This window comes from Neoarius graeffei, chromosome 2 (genome assembly GCF_027579695.1).
Source record: "Neoarius graeffei isolate fNeoGra1 chromosome 2, fNeoGra1.pri, whole genome shotgun sequence".
Taxonomy (NCBI): domain Eukaryota; kingdom Metazoa; phylum Chordata; class Actinopteri; order Siluriformes; family Ariidae; genus Neoarius; species Neoarius graeffei.
Genome location: NC_083570.1, coordinates 9,001,119 through 9,019,858, shown reverse-complemented (window position 1 = coordinate 9,019,858; position 18,740 = coordinate 9,001,119). Strand labels below are relative to the sequence as shown.

The following is an 18,740-nucleotide window of genomic DNA, read 5'->3' as shown; positions in this document are numbered from 1 at the left end:
AGCACTGTCACCTCACAGTAAGAAGGTTCTGGGTTCAAGCCCAGTGGCTGACGGGGGCCTTTATGTGTGGAGCTTGCATGTCCTCTTGGTGCTCCATGCAGGTTAGGCTAATTGGTGGCTCTAAATTGACCGTAGGTGTGAGTGCAAATGATTGTTTGTCTCTATGTGTCAGCCCTGCAATGATCTGGTGAATTGTCCAGGGTGTACCCAACCTTTTGCCCATAGTCAGCTGGGATAGGCTCCAGCTTGCCCACAACCCTGCACAGGATAAGCGGCTACAGATAATGGATGGATGGATTAGCTCATGGTCAAAGTCTTTAATTTTCTGTAAAGCTGCTTTGTGGCAATGTCTGTTGTTAAAAGTGCAATACAAATAAACTTGACTTGCTTCTTGTATAAACTTCAGGAAAGAAAATGACTAGAATGTTATTAACCTTCATATACATTCATGGATCAAACATATCGAACTTCACCAGTGCTGTGCTGTCAGCGACACTCAACATGACACCTCCATTCTTCACTTCTCTTTATTGTGGAAGGAAACGTCTCCAAAAACAACATATGTTCTTAATGATCTGGCAGCACTGTGTGTGTGTGTGTGTGTGTGTGTGTGTGAGAGAGAGAGAGAGCGAGAGAGACGCATACATACATTGTAGAAAATCTTCTCGAGTCTTCAGCTCTGAAGGTAAATTCATCCAAACTGCTGTGACGGAGAGAAAATGGACGTGGAATAATATACAATGATCAGAGTGTGATTTTAGGAGACACGATGTTTGAATTTATGAATATTGGCAAAATAAATGATCTTAATATGACTGATGAACTGTATAAGTGAAATATCTTTCAGATGGTAGCTGAGGCAATGTTAAGTTCAGATAAGTACAATGAATCTTTTTTATGTATATGCGCGGATTTATAACATTTTACTTCCTCTCACCATATGACTCTCCTCTGAAGATCAGCAATCTCCTGCTCCAGTTGCTCCAGGAGTCTTTCAGCTCGACTCAGTTCAGCCTTCTCCTGATCTCTGATCAGCTCCGTCACCTCCCAGCGCTTTTTCTCCATGGAGCTGATCAGCTCAGTAAAGATCCTCTCACTGTCCTCCACTGCTGTCTGTGCACTGAGCTGTTAGGACACACACAAGATTTAAAGCTCATCTATCATTCCCTCTCTTACTGGGACTGTAAATGACTCGTTGTCCATGTTGTGTGTGTTTCTAGGAGCAGCTCTGTCTCTGCTCACTGCTCACCTTTATAGTGTTCACAGCTTGTTTCAGCTCCTGCACCTTCTTCTGCTTCTCCTGGATTCTCTGCTGGGATTTCATCTGCTCCTCCTTCAACTTTAACTCACTCTGACAAGAATGAATGAAATGATGTTACATCCTGAGTTAAATACTAACTTTACTAACTGTAAAGTGTTCACTCAAAGACAGGTCGAAGGTGGGAGATTATTAACTGCAATTCAAGTTAAAGATCATCCATATCCTGGCTCTCTCTGAGTGAGGTCAAAGGTACTCAGTATGTGCTTGTAAAACTGCTCACATCTACAGGATACATGGAACATATTTATTATTTATAATCAATAGAAGTCATGACATTTTTACACCATATAGCCTGAGTAAAGCAGGATTAGAAACAAAATGTCGAAGGATTCAGTCTGAAACCATTTCTCCTTCTCACCTGTTCTTTGTCTGATGCACCTGACTCGGTGTTGTGTTCACAAAAACAGGATGAGACTTCAGTCTTCTTCTTCAGTTTCTCCACCACTTCATCCAGCATGTTGTTTCTGCGTAGAACAGGCCTTGTAGTGAAAGTGTCTCTGCACTGAGGACAGCTGTAGACACCCTTCTGATCCTCCTGATCCCAGCAGCCATTAATGCACGCCTTACAGAAACTGTGACCACAGGGGATAGTCACCGGATCCTTCAGGAGATCCAGACACACTGGACACATGAACTGGTCCTGAGCTACTGAAATACTGGCCTCGGCCATTTTTCCAGAGAGCGACACATACAGTAGAGATCGGAATTGTGTGCTTTGAAATGAGCGTCCTGCTGCACTGTGAGATATGATATCACAGAGCCAGAGTGGGTGGAGCTTTAAAAAGAGTAGGAGTGCAGACTGTCAAAGGGGTGTGGCTGTGTGACAGTGTGTGTGTGTGTGTGCAGAAGCTTCAATCTCATTTTATACATCTGCTACTTTTTAATAAATCAAAGATGGTAAAGTGGTAAATCCATGCTGGCGTGGATTATTTTTGTGTAACCTCACAGTCTGCTGTGTTATTCCTCAGGATAATTAAATAAATATTGTCTGGCATTGAGTGGTATATCAGATATATTCCATTCAGCTAGCATGATAATGAATGAGTCAGAGACGAGTAGCTTAATGGAATATATCTGATAGACCACAAAAAAAGCCAGTCAATATTATTATTATTATTATTATTATTATCATTATCATTATTATTATTATACATTCCTTCCAGGTGTTCAACGCGTCTTTCTCTTTCAAAATTCTCTCAAAATCTTCTGTATTTAACGAAGCAATCGTAGAAGCTATGTTTGTTCACAAACTGTCACAGTTGCTCGCTCGCTCACGTGGAAGTTTTACGTCTCCGACGTGTGACGTCATGTTGCCTTGACAACCATGCAATATCGTAAATCATATTCAACGCTCATTCTCCAGTGGGTAGACTGACGTAATACACGTAGGATAAGCGATACGCTAACAATATTGCATGCTACCAAACCGAATGAATGAAACCCACTAGAAGGGAATAGAACACACGTTTTTATTCCATTGAAAAAGTCTCCTGTATGTATAATAATATTTAATATTATTAAAGCCAATAAGATCATTTTCATAATTGTGTGCACGCTGCTTTGACTGATATTCGGTACCAAAGTATCATCTCCCACAATTCCTCTTTTACCACAGCAATTTGCCAACAATTACAAATTTCACATCATAGTTTTTTTTTTATCTATTTATAGTTACATTAACAGTCGTTCCCTCACCAGCCTGCCTATTATCCTTCTCTTAAAGTTAATAAGACAAAAAAAAAAAAAAATCATGTTGTAACCAAGAAACTGCGAAGCATAAACTCCTCTGTCCTGAAGGTGTCACAAAACTTTACCTCTGACTGTTACACTGGAGACTCCTTCCAGAAATGCTAAATGAACATCTCCCTTCAGTTACGAAAACATCACCATATAAATGATTTTTAAAATCGGTTTATGTCTAGCGTCCATCGTAGAAATCCCTGGGAACGAGCTGGTACGATGAAAACCATAAATTCGAACGAGTGCATTAATATACACCTGCAAAACTTTCAGAGAAAATTCATCAGTATTTTCTGGCCAATCACAAACCAGAATGCAACAATTCAATACAAACATTCAATACTAGGTCTAACTAACTAACAAACAAATTAACTATTCATGCACATCTGGAGTTAAATCGAGTTTGGTCATGGGAGTGGTTGGTCCTCCTCTCAGCCCAGCCAGGTAGACTTGAGGTCTCGGTACGTTACTCTGTCCGTCTCTCTTCGTCTGGCAGGCGGCTTCTTTTGGAAGGAATGTCTGCGTGGTGTTGTGTCTCCTCATGTGGCTCAGGTCAGTCTGCGTCGAGTGGGTTACCTTATGGCGCAGGTTCGCCTTGGAGTGCATTCAACAAAATAACGTGTTAAACTTATTTCAGGGCTTTTCGGACAGCTTGAGCGTAATCTAATCTAATCATGCCAGTGTATTTCAGGTGGAGCTGCTTACCAGTTTGATGGCTTTCCGTCTCAGCTCCCACTCGTTCCACTCGTAAGATCTGACGATGTTGCTCTCCAGCAGGTGTGTGTCCGTCTGTGTGCTGCTCTCACTTTTGCTGATGGGTTTCACCAACAATTTCTCACCTGACTGCATCTGTGAAGACAAACTTTCTAAGAAACGCTGCTTTGCACTGGCTCACCGCATTGTTGTTGATTATTTTCCTGTCACTCTCAGGCTCACAGATGAGATGGACAAGGATGCGACTGCAGTTGAGCAGTTTTAATGTGCAGAGTGTGTGTGGAGTCTTCATACGTGCGCAACTGATTGTGTTGGATCAGTATGTAGATGCTGGATCAGCCATATTTGTAGGCTAAGAGTGTTCATGGGGAATGGAGTTTGTGTTGGAGATCAGCGAGTAGGTCAAGGATGCGAAGGAGAAGACGCAAGTAAGTCACACGTCCATGATACCTGAGAGTACGGAGTGACGCTGGCAAACTGCTGATGAAGCTCGAGCAGCTGGATCAGCTCCGGAGATCTCTTCGCTCTTTCCGCGATCAGTTCGATGTACTCGTCTGCGTTTGAGGCGAACTGATACGCAGCCTGCTTGGAGCTGAAGCTGTAATATTTCTCCCTGTGCTTCAGGATGCTGATGTTCGGATTGCCTTTGGAAAGGAACAGCAGCAGACTGAGCTTCAGAAATATGGACGTCTTGCCTTAAAGCGTGTCCTTTATTAATTATATTTAAAAGTCGGTTTAATTACAACCCTAATTCCAAAAAAGTTGGGACACTGTGTAAAACATAAATAAAAACAAAATATGACAATTTGGAAATCATGGAAACCATGTATTTCATTGAAAATAGTACAAAGACAACATATCAAATGCTGAAACTGAGAAATTTTATTGTTTTTTGAAAAATCTATGCTCATTTTGAATTTGATGTCAGCAACACATTTCAAAAAAGTTGGGACAAGGGTGTGTTTACCACTGTGTATCACCTCTACTTTTAACAAAACTCTATCAACGTTTGGGAACTGAGGAGACCAACCGCTGTAGTTTTGAAAGAGAAATGTTGTCCCATTCTTGCCTGACGTACAATTTCAGTTGCTCAAGAGTTCGGGGTCTCCTTTGTCATATTTTGCGCTTCATAATGCGCCAACTGTTTTACATAGGAGACAGATCTGGACTGCAGCAGGCCAGTTTAGCACCTGGACTCTTTTCCTACACAGCCATGCAGTTTTAATATGTGCAGAAAGCAGTCTTGCTGAAATAAGGAAGGCATTCCCTGAAAAAGATTTCGTCTAACACCAAAAGCAAATATGGAAACAAACAAAGTAGGTCGGCGGCACGGTGGTGTAGTGGTTAGCGCTGTCGCCTCACAGCAAGAAGGTCCTGGGTTCGAGCCCCGGGGCCGGCGAGGGCCTTTCTGTGTGGAGTTTGCATGTTCTCCCCGTGTCCGCGTGGGTTTCCTCCGGGTGCTCCGGTTTCCCCCACAGTCCAAAGACATGCAGGTTAGGTTAACTGGTGACTCTAAATTGACCGTAGGTGTGAATGTGAGTGTGAATGGTTGTCTGTGTCTATGTGTCAGCCCTGTGATGACCTGGCGACTTGTCCAGGGTGTACCCCGCCTTTCGCCCGTAGTCAGCTGGGATAGGCTCCAGCTTGCCTGCGACCCTGTAGAAGGATAAAGCGGCTAGAGATAATGAGATGAGATGAGACAAAGTAGGTCGAATTAATGACTGAAGAACGAGGAGCTTCAGCCAGAGATGTTTCACTTTCAGTGTTTTAATGCTGTAGTGTCACTTTACATCACAAATTTGTTTCTTTTGGGGAGCTGAATACGTCTTGGTCTAAACACTGTCTAGTCGTATGAACGCTCTAATATTCGGACTCTAAAAAAAGCAGAGTGTAAAACTGGAGAAAGAAAAGCTTCACTATGAACCTGGGAGCAAGAGGCCGTTCTTCTCGACAAGAGTGTATCCACACACACCCCTGTACTGCAGGAAGAGCTGCTCAAAGTTCGCCGTGGTCTCGGGCAGAATCCACTCGGACGATTTCATCTCCTCTGGATCAAGCCGCTCCTCTGAAAAAGAGAAAATGAGTGCTACACTACACACGATGAGTGATAATGTAGAAATGAAATGCGCTCGCTCAAAAACGTAAAGCTGTAATGCTCAAGTTTTTTCCGACGTCTTCAGGCCAGAGGAGTTTACGCTACACTTCTTGGACATAACAAGCTGCCCACTAACAAGATGCTGTTCTGTAATGAATAAAAAGCTCGTGATGTCAGAACGTACCTGAGCTCTCAGCAGCTCTCTCTGCGTCAGATTTGACGGTTTCACCGCGGAGCATCTGATCCAACTGAACGTTCTCGAGAAGTTGCGACTGAGCCGAGAGGAACGGCCTCAGGCTGAGTGCCATGCTCCGGAGCATGTTCAACAAGACCATCTCATCCTGAAGCCCCGCCCACAGCCTGGCCAATGCTGTGAAATGAGGCTAATGGGAGGGATTTAAAATTATCAGACTGAAAATGATGCTAGCAAAGAGCTTTTGACAGAGCAAAGGACCACTTACGAACACTTGGGAGGTTGGTACGGCAGTTTTGGCGTGAACTGTGGCCTTCAGCACCTTCATCCTCGACATGAGGTCAGTGTGAAGAGCCTCCACTTGCTTTGCACATGTGATCACATCCGCCTGGTGGAGACAAACGAACTATATTTTATTACATTACGTGACTTTTACTCTTAATGATTATTAGCAAAAGTTAGCCATAATAAGAATAAAATAGTAACAGAAATTTAAATGGGGCGGCACAGTAGTATAGTGGTTAGCGCTGTCGCCTCACAGTAAGAAGGTCCGGGTTCGAGCCCCGTGGCCGGCGAGGGCCTTTCTGTGTGGAGTTTGCATGTTCTCCCCGTGTCCGCGTGGGTTTCCTCCGGGTGCTCCGGTTTCCCCCACAGTCCAAAGACATGCAGGTTAGGTTAACTGGTGACTCTAAATTGACCGTAGGTGTGAATGTGAGTGTGAATGGTTGTCTGTGTCTATGTGTCAGCCCTGTGATGACCTGGCAACTTGTCCAGGGTGTACCCTGCCTTTCGCCCGTAGTCAGCTGGGATAGGCTCCAGCTTGCCTGCGACCCTGTAGAACAGGATAAAGCGGCTACAGATAATGAGATGAGAAATTTAAATGTTTTCCAATAACTTTTATTCTAATCGTTGGCTTGAAAATTTAGACGTCTCTGTAACTCACCAGTATGATTTTGAGGAAGGCTTCATGTTGGCGTACGTTGTACAGGGCCTGCGTGAGCAGGTCCCTGTTTAGCTCGGCGTCAGTGTCGGATTCAGAGCGTCTCTCCAGCAGAGTGGTGTAGCGCCAAGCCAAACGTTGCATCCCTTCCAGTTCACGCTCTATATCTGTGCTGGCCGCAGGAAGAGCCTCGTTCAGGACGGCCAGCACTTCACGAGAGAGCCACGATGACCAGGATTGCACATCAACAATGTAACACAGAAGATATTACCACGATTACTTCAAAAAAACCTTGCTCTTTAAACATGTACAGTTTCTTACAAGCCTGTATTCTGTCAATATGTGTGGTTTTCTGAACATTTGTTACAATAATTAAGTTAAATCTTAATTATAAATGTACAGTGTGTCACAAAAATGCATAAACCTGACCAAGTTCCTCTTAGACCAGCGGTGAACTATTACTATTAGACATAGGACTTGAGCTCAGCCAAAACTTAACCAAACACACCAAAAAAGCAACAGGGCAAAGGATTTGTAAGGGATTAGTGGCAGGCTGCCAGGTCGCTCCGTTGTGTGTAGCTGTCGATGTTGATTTTAAAAGTAACAAAGTAAATTACACTTAAGTCTGAGTGAAAAATACTGTAGCGAGCGTGCAGCGTGGAAGAAGAGTCTGGAGACAGAAATCTTAGTTTCTCGGTTGTTAGCCTGTAGCTCTCGATAGATAGCACTGGCTTGACTGCTTTATTAGCATTCGCTAACACTACTGATGAACGCTACACTGGCTGGAAGGTGACTTCACTGCTGCGCCGACTCACAGTTAAGCTTGCGTTGGCCTTCGAGAAGGCTGAGGGTGATAAATTTTTAGTCCCTCCAGCTATAAATCAAAGTCTGATTGGTTAATTAATTCATCTGTCATTTCCTACATAAACATACACTGCCATGGCCTTCTGTCCCGGCAATGAAGTCCTAACCAATGAGTGAGCAGCTCTGAACTGTTCTCAGTCTAGACACAACAAGCAAAACAATCTCATTGGAGAACTCGATTTTAATGTTTTCAGGACAGTAACCCTTTCACTTCTGAAGCAAATGTGATAGAAAATGAGGCCAAATCAGAATTAAGAGAGAATAATTATAATGAAATTATGAAAGAAATTAAACATAACATTTGAAATGCTGATACGTTTGGGCTTCTCTGAACGCCGAGAAGGCCCTGACGGTTCCCTTCTGTCTTACACCACAGCAATTTATTGACGATTACATCAATAAAATGTCTTACAGAACAATTCGCCATACTTTCTATCCATTTCTATTTACATTTTTGAACTTGTGGGAAACAAGTGAGTTCCCGTTCTCACTCACATTCCTGCCTTTGCGGTTAATGAACGTCAGAAAACATCATCGTAAACTCTTCTGTCCTGAAGATGAGTGAAAGTTGAATAAACGTCTCCTTACCTTCGAGAACCGTTCAATGATTTTCAATTCGGTTTATGTGGAGCGTCTCGTTATTTAACAGAATGTTAATGTACCAAAACGAGCATGTTAACGTAAATCTGCATGACTGTCAGAGCTGCTGTTATAAAATGAATCACGATGGCGAGCGTTAATCAGAACGCGAGGTGAGATGCACTCACAGTCCTCGATGCTCTCTCCTCCTTTCCCGCTGTCCTTGTTGAAGAGGCGAATCCCGGTGACGATCATGGTGAGCTCATTCAGCTGCTGTTCTTTATCACGCCTGAGCAGAGACATGAAGGCGGCCAGCTCTGATGGAGGGAACACACTCTGCAGTGCGGCTAGAACACACACACAGACGTACCGTAAGAAGAGGAAGGTCTTGTGCTACAGTGGTCCGAGAAACCAATTTGGCTGCAGTTCTGCAAAAAAGATAGTAAAACTGTCTCCGACTATTTTCACAGTTTAGAGGCCAACGCATGGTCAAGACACCTTCAGAAAGTTGATCTTTGCGATGGGATTAGATCCTGTAATGCTCGTAAAGAAGGATTTTCCGTACGAGTTGGAAAATTATCCATCTGTTGAGTTCCCTGACATCTCAAACTACCTGGTGCTACAGACATCATTCAAGACAGACAAATAAATGAAAACCTGGAAGATCATGGAGGTGTACAACTTTTTATATGCGGATGGGTTAAAGATCTGGGTTCAGTTGTTCAAAACAGTTATTTCCGTTAAAATTTTAACTTACCGTTAGTTAAAAAATCGTTTCTTGAAGCTAATTGAACCATACCATGAGCAAACCAATTGGTTTAGCCCTAACCAACATCACACCGTGTCAAAATCAATCCCACAATGCCACGCCCACCAAGTCTCTTGACTTGGAAAAAAAACTGCTGCTTGCATAAAATCTAAGGGCAATGAGCACCTCAACGGACAATGCACGGCTTCTTCACGTTGGGCGTTCCAAATCTTCTTGAAACAAATCAAATATATAACAGAGAGATTCTCTATCAAATCGGTACCGATGTCGAAGTTCTGCCTCACTGTATAAAAGTAGCTCGTTTGGTCCTCGTCTGAATTGTTTTGGACGGCACGCATTAACAATCAGGAACATGCGTGTTTGCCTTTTGAGCTGTACGTAACCACTTGGTTAAAAGATAACGGAGGCTAAGAGGTGTGTTAACTTTAACGGAGTTTTGAACAACAGTTTAACAGCAGGTTATATTTAACATCATGTTAAATAGTGATTGAACCATTGGTTAAAAGATAACCATGTTTTGAACAACCGGACCCAGGGGATCAGGACACTCCAAGATAAAGCCTGTATCATTTTTTCCTGGGTAAGGAGGCAGTTTCAGGCTTTTTGTACGCATCTTTGCAATGATCGCTAGGACGCTACACGGTTTAGTATCGGGCGAAAGCAAACCACAGCCACTTGATTCGCAATCTTCCCTGCTCTTCTCTTCCAGATAAATCAATCACAAAGATCCACAGAAACCCCTTTAAAGGAGAACCGAAGTCATTTTTAAACTTGCTTTATTTCTTAATTAACGTGTTATTCAATGACGTTTTCGGTTTTAGTAACTTTATATCGTGACCCGTATTGACAGCTAATCGCAATTAAATATGATACTTATCGGCCTATTCGGTTTTTAGCCATGTTGAATGTAATTCGTTTTGTTCCACGGCAGGCGTCGCTTATCCGCGCGATCTTCACGAGACTTGTGCGAGACTTGAAGCTTCAACCAGGTGTCAGTGCCGCCATTTTGAAAACTGTTTTCCAAACGAGTTGAAATGACGATTACTGCCTACTTTTTTCAAACTTTCCTGATTGCTATCAAAACAAACAAAACTTCCGGCTTGATTACGTCAGCATTCGAAAGAGGGCGCGCGCGTCTTTTGACAACCCCTGTGTCTGAAATCGCTCCTTACTCACTATACAGGGCATTATTTAGTGGGGATGCCATTTTGTAGTGCTGTCCGAAACCTTAGTGAGGATTATTCACACCCTATACAGTGCACTCAAAGTATCCCACAATGCATCACGAAAAGTAGCGTACAACGATGGGGACTAACCAAAGCAATATATCCCATCATGCATTGCGGTCGCGCTGAAAGAAATCAAATTAAAAGTCTCAAATTTGATTTAATAAAAGGCAGCGGCGAAGAAGAAACAAAAGTATTCAGCCTTGATTTAAAAGAACTGAAAGCTGCAGGGACTTTGTATTGATTAATGTGTGAAATGCGCTCAGTATAATATGGATTTATCACAAAAACACAAGCGTGTGTTTATTATTTTGAAACCCAGCAGCCGACTGATCTGGCACGTTTTAATTGTGCGACCGTAATGATGTAAATACCAGCGTGACGGAGTAGTGTCCGAAAGTGTTTTTTCATTTTACGCATGAGCTCACGATATAGTCCTCTATACAGCAATTCCCTACAGTGGTGCTTGAAAGTTTGTGAACCCTTTAGAATTTTCTATATTTCTGCATAAATATGACCTAAAACATCATCAGATGTTCACACAAGTCCTAAAAGTAGATAAAGAAAACCCAGTTAAACAAATGAGACAAAAAATATTATACTTGGTCATTTATTTATTGAGGAAAATGAGCCAATATTACATATCTGTGAGTGGCAAAAGTATGTGAACCTCTAGGATTAGCAGTTAATTTGAAGGTGAAATTAGAGTCAGGTGTTTTCAATCATTGGGATGACAATCAGCATCTGTATGTACCAGTCATGGATGACAATGCTGTAGCACACTGACTCGCAAACTTCTATTTAAACAAGTTATTAGAAATGTTAGGTAAAGCAAGCTTTGGTTGTTTTCAACAACAGACAGTGCTGGTTTTTGCTCTGAGCGATGGGGCAATCTGTTTAAGGGCGCACTGTGTGGACACTCGGCTGTTTAAGGGCCCTCCAGTGTGGACACTCGGCTGTTTGAGGGTCCTCCAGTGTGGACACTCGGCTGTTTGAGGGCCCTCCAGTGTGGACACTCGGCTGTTTGAGGGCCCTCCAGTGTGGACACTCGGCTGTTTGAGGGCCCTCCAGTGTGGACACTCGGCTGTTTGAGGGCCCTCCAGTGTGGACACTCGGCTGTTTGAGGGCCCTCCAGTGTGGACACTCGGCTGTTTGAGGGCACTCCAGTGTGGACACTCGGCTGTTTGAGGGCCCTCCAGTGTGGACACTCGGCTGTTTGAGGGCCCTCCAGTGTGGACACTCGGCTGTTTGAGGGTCCTCCAGTGTGGACACTCGGCTTTTTAAGGGTCCTCCAGTGTGGACACTCGGCTCTTTAAGGGTCCTCCAGTGTGGACACTCGGCTCTTTAAGGGTCCTCCAGTGTGGACACTCAGCCCTCAGCTTCGTCCAGTCTTTTACTGTTGCCCTCCACCCGTGTTGTCATAACTTCCAGGCTTCTCCTCTAATAACTTGCTGACGCTCTCAGTACCCTCCCGAGCTAGCTGTGAGGAGTAGCCACTGCGCCTCAATGTTCGGTCGGCCCCTCGTTGTTCTTTGAGATTTACTCGGATTTCCGGGTGGAACTGAGCCACTTTCCTTGCTTGACATTGTTAGGAAGCTTAGAGCGGTCAGCAAGATATAAAAATGCAAGTGTGGTGGGTAAAATTTAAATTACGGTTGATGGGAGCGGGAGCTCAGTGCTAGTCCGACCTCTCAGCTCAGTGGTGTCATAACTCCGCCCTCAGGGAGCTACTGTTTATAGCTGCTATAATGTTAAAATGTTTTGTTGTCATTCCTACAATGAAATATTATTAAAAATGGATAAGAAGTACAACAAACCCTGTAATAGTTGGCTGTGGTGTCCGAGGAATAAACCACTCCAGGACGTGCTGTGATGATAAAATCACCAGCATCGGGGCCCCGTATTCGGGGCCCCGTATGAAGGCAGGTTCCGTGGCCTCAGAGTGACTGACTGTGTGCTGCACTGAGCGTTGTGTCTCTGTATTCACATCCTTGTGTGTGTTTTTGGTTTCTCAGCAGTTCATTCTGCAGCCGAAGAAGCTCCTGCAGTACGGCCCTGTGGATTACAGCTCGGTGCACTGTGTGAGGGCAGAGGCGCTCTCGCTCACCCTCCATCTCAATCAATGGTTAGCACTGTCGCCTCACAGAGGGTTCTGGGTTCGAACCTGCCGGCTGGCTAGGGCCTTTCTGTGTGGAGTTTGCTATTCTCTCCAGGTACTCCAGCCGCCTCCCACAGGCCAAAGACATGCAGGTTAGGTTAATTGGTGACTCTAAATTGCCCATAGGTGTGAATTGTTGTCTGTCTGTATATGTTAGCCCTGCTAGGTTGTGCAAGAAAGTTCCTGGCAACTTTAAAATAAAAAAAAGGATCTATCGTACTACAGCTATGAATTTAAACAGATTCTAGCCATGAAACATTAAACTTTATGATTAACTTAATGATTAATTTTAATCAATTTTTGGTTTTATTTCCCTAACTCTTGTGTGTATTGTTTAATACATAATTGATCTGATAATTTTTACCCAACAGAAAAACTACAGACTCATAGCTGCAAGACAGTCTGAATTAGAGGTTCTTTCCCAAGAAGAACCTAACCTCAGCCCAGTGGAGACTGCTTCAGAGGCACTTGAGGAGGAGATCAGGGCCCTCAGGGAAGAGAATAAAAGACTGCGAGACCTGCAGAGTGTAGGATCTTCTGCAGCCAGTAAAGATCTTGAGACCCAAGTCAAGGCTTTACATAAGGAGAACACCAGGCTGCGCAACCTGGCAGTTACAAGCAACTATCTCTTTTAGATTAAAATAGGGATTCTTTTAGATTGAATAAATCACGTCTCCTCATTTTTGGTGTAATTCTTAAAGATATAACTGTGTCTACATTTTAGGGAAAATTACAGATGTAGTATCCCAGATAGCAAGCTGACATTGAAACGATGTAGAATCAACATTGCATTGTCGACGTTAAACCATTGAATCAAAGTCAGATTTCGATGTTGATTTAACATCAGTTTGCACCCTCCGCTAACATTGAAACGATGTTGATTTATTAACTATGGACACACGTAACTTCAATTGTATTTCAATTCGCGTCGATATTGAAACAACATTGAAATTTCGACATAACTAAAAATCAATGCACTTTCAATGTTATTTCAATTGATAGCCTACCAGAAATATCTGGCTCATATATCCTGCTTTATCTACAGCCAGGATCTCCATTTTAATTGCCTAAAATAGTAAATATGAAACACATGCCTTTTTTTTTAAGAAAACAAGATTTTTATTTTAAGTTCATTTAATTTTCATGTCTTTCGGCGCGAGCGACACCTCCAGTTCTGTCTAGCGCATATCGTAGCCATTTCTGCACAGCCTGGGTGAAGACCAGATCATTCATGCCAGGCTGTTGAGTGAGGGCATCTGAAACACACACAAAACATAGTTTTCAGTTACACATTGTACTACTGCTGCTAATAATAGGCTGCTACCCCAAAAAAAAATAGGCTATATATTTTGTGGAATACTATTATTTAAATGTCATCTATCCTCATAAAAGTCAAACACGCTCAGGGAGGGGGAAAAGATAAAAAGTAGGCAAGTAAAACTCGAGGATCATAATTACAGTAAACTAGAACGTCCGAGCTAGCTCACTAGCGCTGGCTCGCGGCCGGCTAGCTCGCGGCGGCTCGGAGCCAGCGCTAGCGAGCTAGCTCGGACGTTCTAGTTTACTGTAATTATGATTTGGCAGCTATTTACACCGGATCCAGTGTAAATAGCTGCCGGAGCCAACGTCCGAGGTTCCGGAGCCAGCACTAGCTCACGCCCAGCCGGAGCCAGCGCTAGCTCACTAGCTCGGACATTGGCTCCGGCAGCTATTTACACTGGATCCGGTGTAAATAGCTGCCAGATCATAATTACAGTAAACTAGAATGGAATGTTAACAGCAATGTAATGCCTTTTCTGGCTAATTTTATTCGTCTTACCTCCAACAAGCGTTGGTATGCTGCTATCCATCTTCTCCGTCGGTCAGCATCTACCGGGATCCGATAAAACGATAACCCTTGCCTTGTTTGTTGATGGTTACTACATCCAGGTACACAACAATATAGTGGCATGATGGAAGTCTTGCTGAGAGTAAAAACTTTCTTTGCTGTCGTTCCTCAATGTTGGCTGTGGTAAACTACTGGTAGTACATGTCCAAAATGACGTGAAAAGGGTCCATACATTGAACTATGTGTAAGGATTAAATGCTGAAAGTGCTGCTTACCTGTAATTGATCCCGGATCCGAGAACGGGTGCCTGTGTGCCGCTGCCGGTCTTTGTCTCACGCTGTCCCCTGTCCCGTTCAACAATGATCGATGACTTTTCAATCATCTTTCCCGGTCAACTATATATCGATGGCTTTTCGACCATACGTGATTTCCCGGTCAACACAAAATCAATGACTTTTCAACATGACTGTTATCACCCGGTAAACCAAATATCAATGATACATCAATCATAATAAGGACGACTATGAATCAATGTTGTTTCAATATCACTGCTGTCAACTTTATTTTAGGTCGGGTTACATCGGTGTAACAATGGTGATTCAACATCTATTTTGCATCAAGATTTCAAAGTCGACCATTCTGATGATTCAGATGGAAAATCAATATCTATTCAATGTCAGCTTGCTATCTGGGATAGGGTTTCCTGTAGGAAAAAACTTTAGCTGAGGCCCTAGGGCTAAACACTGGAGCGGGGCTTGCCTCAACGCCCCACTGAGGCAAAATTGGTCTGGCAGATACCCCGTAATGCCTTCAGAACCCCTCACCAACACATTTTGTTACACTTTGAGACACCAAAAAAGGAGCGGAAGTGTATTTTGTTTACACTGATATTTTCTTTTACATGTTATGTATTTACAACTTGTTTGGAGTCCTGTTGTGGTTAATTCAGTGGGCCTTATTTTCCAGAAATTCTATCACTCTTAGCGGCTGTGAAGACCCTCATTTCGGATAAGGTCACAGAGGGCTCAAGCTATGAAGGTGAAGGCGAATATGAGGCCAGTGTTGCTCTACCATCACCTCCTCAACCCACATCTCCCAAACCAACATCACTAAGTACATTTTTGTAATGATCAATTAAAAACATTTCTGTCACTGGTGATTTTCTTTGTTTTTATTCCTGTTTTTCTTTCCTTCTTACAATTAATGCTTTAAGTGTTTCACAGTTTGAACCAAAACAGTTTGAGTTTGAACACAATTCACTTAGAGTAGAAGAAAATGTCTCTTTGCATGCAATAAAGTCCAGGTTTCCTTTGGTTCAGCGCAGTTCAACTTTGTCCCTTTGTTTGTGGTCAGTTCAGCGAGCTTTAGTCATATAAGGTAGTCTCAAGTCAATTTCAGTCCAGAGTGTTCTTGGGCATGTCAAAAGAAAAGTAGTCAAATCGGATGTCGTTGTGGGGCTTTCACAGTCCGACCACACTGCGGTATCCAAATGATGAATGAAGAGATGGGGGAGTCTCCTCTTCACGTGAAAGGTGATCTCACCCAACTCCTTGGGGTCAGGAAGTGATCTGGTTCAATATATAACTATAGAGCCCAATTCTATACTGGGTTACACTCGCCTCCCTTGATTTCTTCCAGATTTCATCCCCAACAGTTGGCATGGCAAACTGGATGATTACAGGTCGAGGTATTTTGTTGGTATCTGCGTCATTCCTCTTTCCCAAGCAGTGCACTGTATCCACTGTTTGGTGAAGTTTATCCACTGACCACAGGATCACCCGGGTGAGGATGTCAATCACAGTCTCTCTAGTGATCTCTTGGTCTTTGTCAGGAAGACCTATCAATGTGAGATTCCACCTTCTCTTATATCTGGCTTGATCCGAACACATCTGTTTCAGTGAGGCATTTTCCTTTTTCAGCAACATTATTTCTTCCTTCATTTCGCTTATTTCTTCCTTATTTTCTCTTACTGCTTGTGTATTGACTTCTGTCCGACTTTCAAAAGTTTTAATCCTGTCATGTTGCTCATCAAACCTCCTAATCAGGGCTTGAATTGCGTTGAAGATGGTTTTGTTAGTGATCTCAACTGACTGTTTGCATTTGTCTTTGCTTTCACTTTTCGGGGATTTGGGCTGGGTATTGGGGTGCGATCATGAAGGCTTTTTGTGTTTTCTTCCTCCATCGCCTCAATCTCTTCTTGATCACATGCCTCCTGCAGGCCATCAGGCTGTAATCATGGTCTGTTAGCCCTGTAGCATTAGTCGCTCTATTAGCATTAACATCTCACTCTCGGGAAAGGCAGAGAGCAGTTTGGTGGTCTGACTCAAGAAGCCAAACTATTGTGGGGTTTAGTGGGTTTTCTGAGTAGTTGGGAGGGTTTTTTTTCTTCTCATTTTGTTTTCCAAAGATGGCTGTTCTAGGACGGTTTGAAACTATCTTTTATCAGAGCCTGCAAACATCCTCGCGCTCAGTCGGCCATCTTCCCCCCTCCTCCATCCATCTCAACAATCTGTTCATGAGAAAGTGGGACTTCTATTAGCAATAAATAGTGCAAAATAAATCAAATCAGGTTTTGACTCCCCTTGTGGTAATAAAGAGTCATTTATTTCAATTCATTTTCACTCCTCACTAAATTCCAAACTGACAGAATGAGGAAAATATTTCAGCAGAACAAATGACACTGAAGTGCAGATGACAGTGAAATATTTGTTTTATTTCCATCCTTAATGAACACAATGTGGTAGTTTTTAGTGCTTGTAGTAAGACACGGTCCTGCTGTAAATCCTCTTGTGTGTCTTTTAGTGAAGATACAGAATTGATGTTTCAAGGCTGTGTGTGTGTTTCAGTGATGTGGTGCTACTCTGTAAAACTGAGCCTCCAAATAACAACTCGATTGTATTCACATATTATAGAATTCTATCAGGAGTTCTTATTTTAAAATGTGATTTAACCGCATACACTTCATGGACAGAAAGAAAGGACAAAATGGGAAAAGAACATAAATTACCTGAAACCCTTCAAATCTCACTTTGGGACAGGGCCAGTTTAGGGCCAATAATGAGGTAAAACAATTCAATAATGATGTGATTTGAAACAGGAGATGTCAACAGATGATTGCAGTCATGATTCGGTAAAAATCAGTATCCAGGAAAGGCACAGTCTGTCCTCGAACATTATAAAATGGTAAACACTTTACTGTCCCAGTGTTTTCTGATTTGGGGTTGTGGATACGCTGGTCATGATTACATCTTTTTTTAAAAGTATTTGGTCTCTTATTATTCTGGTCGTTCCAGTGAATCCATAGTTAATGTGATGCTCCACCATGTGGGTACTCTGCTCAAGACACCTGTATGAACCTGAAGGGAATCGACTACATACACATCCGCTTTAAATGAATAAAGAAGGCCACTCTTTAGTCAAAAATGGCTGCAGAAAGAAGCCGCTCCAGTCACCTGATCAGCAAAACTTGATAAAAGAAGAAAGATTTGTGAATGAAAACAGACAACGTACAGGTAGCCCCAGAAATACCACCAGCTGATTTGGGCAGCAAAATTGTGATTAAAATCAAGAAAAACAGCCGAGAAACAGCAGCAAGTCTTGATCTCAATGAGGATTAGCAGATACAACTAGATGAGATACGATTCAAATCAGGACCATGGAGCATGGGGACAGAGGAAGAGTAACGCAGCAGAAACCATTCATCAGCCTCAAGAAGAAGAAAATAAAGGTGACATCTGCAAAAGAACACACGGAAACACAGCAGCTTCTGGAGAAGCATCTTATTTTCAGATGAATCCAAACTGCACTTGGATGGATGTGGTGGTCGAGTGTTTGTGTGGAGAAAGCCAGGAGAAGAATTCCAATCAAACTGCACCAAGATACTATAAAGCACGGAGGAGGCTGGGGCTGTTTCTCCTACAGCGCTGTTGGTGAGCTTGTGTTCAATAACGGCGTCATGAACTTTGAGAAATCTGCAGAGAAATGATTCAACCAACAGAAGTGGATTTTTCAGAAGGATAATGAACCAAAGCAGATGACTGACAGCGATAAACATGTCTCTGCCAACTGTACTGAACACAGCTGTACACAATTATACACAAAATACACAGATAAAAAAGGAAAAGTTTCCTGTAACTTGTTTAAATGATCAATAAAACATCATCTTTTTATCATCTAAACCTTTATCTTTCTGGCTGCTGATTCATTAATATCGCAATGTTCTCTTCTGCATTTCGTGGACAGAAAGCTTCTTCCTGAATTCGACAAGAAAGAGGAGGGAATGTGTGAATTAGTGAAGGTCAGAAGTGTGTATT

At 42.8% G+C, this 18,740-nt stretch overlaps 1 protein-coding gene across 1 annotated transcript; it reads right to left on the bottom strand.

The window, feature by feature from the left end:
* Window positions 1–3,433: 3,433 nt before the first annotated feature.
* Window positions 3,434–8,788, bottom strand: LOC132871828 (cilia- and flagella-associated protein 206-like). Its single transcript, XM_060906368.1, has 8 exons — window positions 8,635–8,788; window positions 7,007–7,212; window positions 6,332–6,451; window positions 6,055–6,253; window positions 5,700–5,840; window positions 4,226–4,419; window positions 3,767–3,910; window positions 3,434–3,655 (listed from the first exon to the last, which is right to left on the bottom strand). Exons 1-8 carry the CDS (start codon window positions 8,747–8,749, stop codon window positions 3,434–3,436), a joined length of 1,341 nt encoding a protein of 446 aa, XP_060762351.1. The 5' UTR covers window positions 8,750–8,788.
* Between the last annotated feature and the right edge of the window lie 9,952 nt (window positions 8,789–18,740).

Bases quoted from the DNA above. Each gene is read 5' to 3' on its own strand.
- LOC132871828 (XM_060906368.1), bottom strand. From the start codon at position 8,749: ATGTCTCTGCTCAGGCGTGATAAAGAACAGCAGCTGAATGAGCTCACC. The intron at 5,841-6,054 runs GTACGTTCTGAC...TCTCTTTTTCAG, and splicing joins GAGAGCTGCTGAGAGCTCAG to AGGAGCGGCTTGATCCAGAG. The intron at 4,420-5,699 runs GTTCATAGTGAA...TCCTTTCCAAAG, and splicing joins GAACGGCCTCTTGCTCCCAG to GCAATCCGAACATCAGCATC.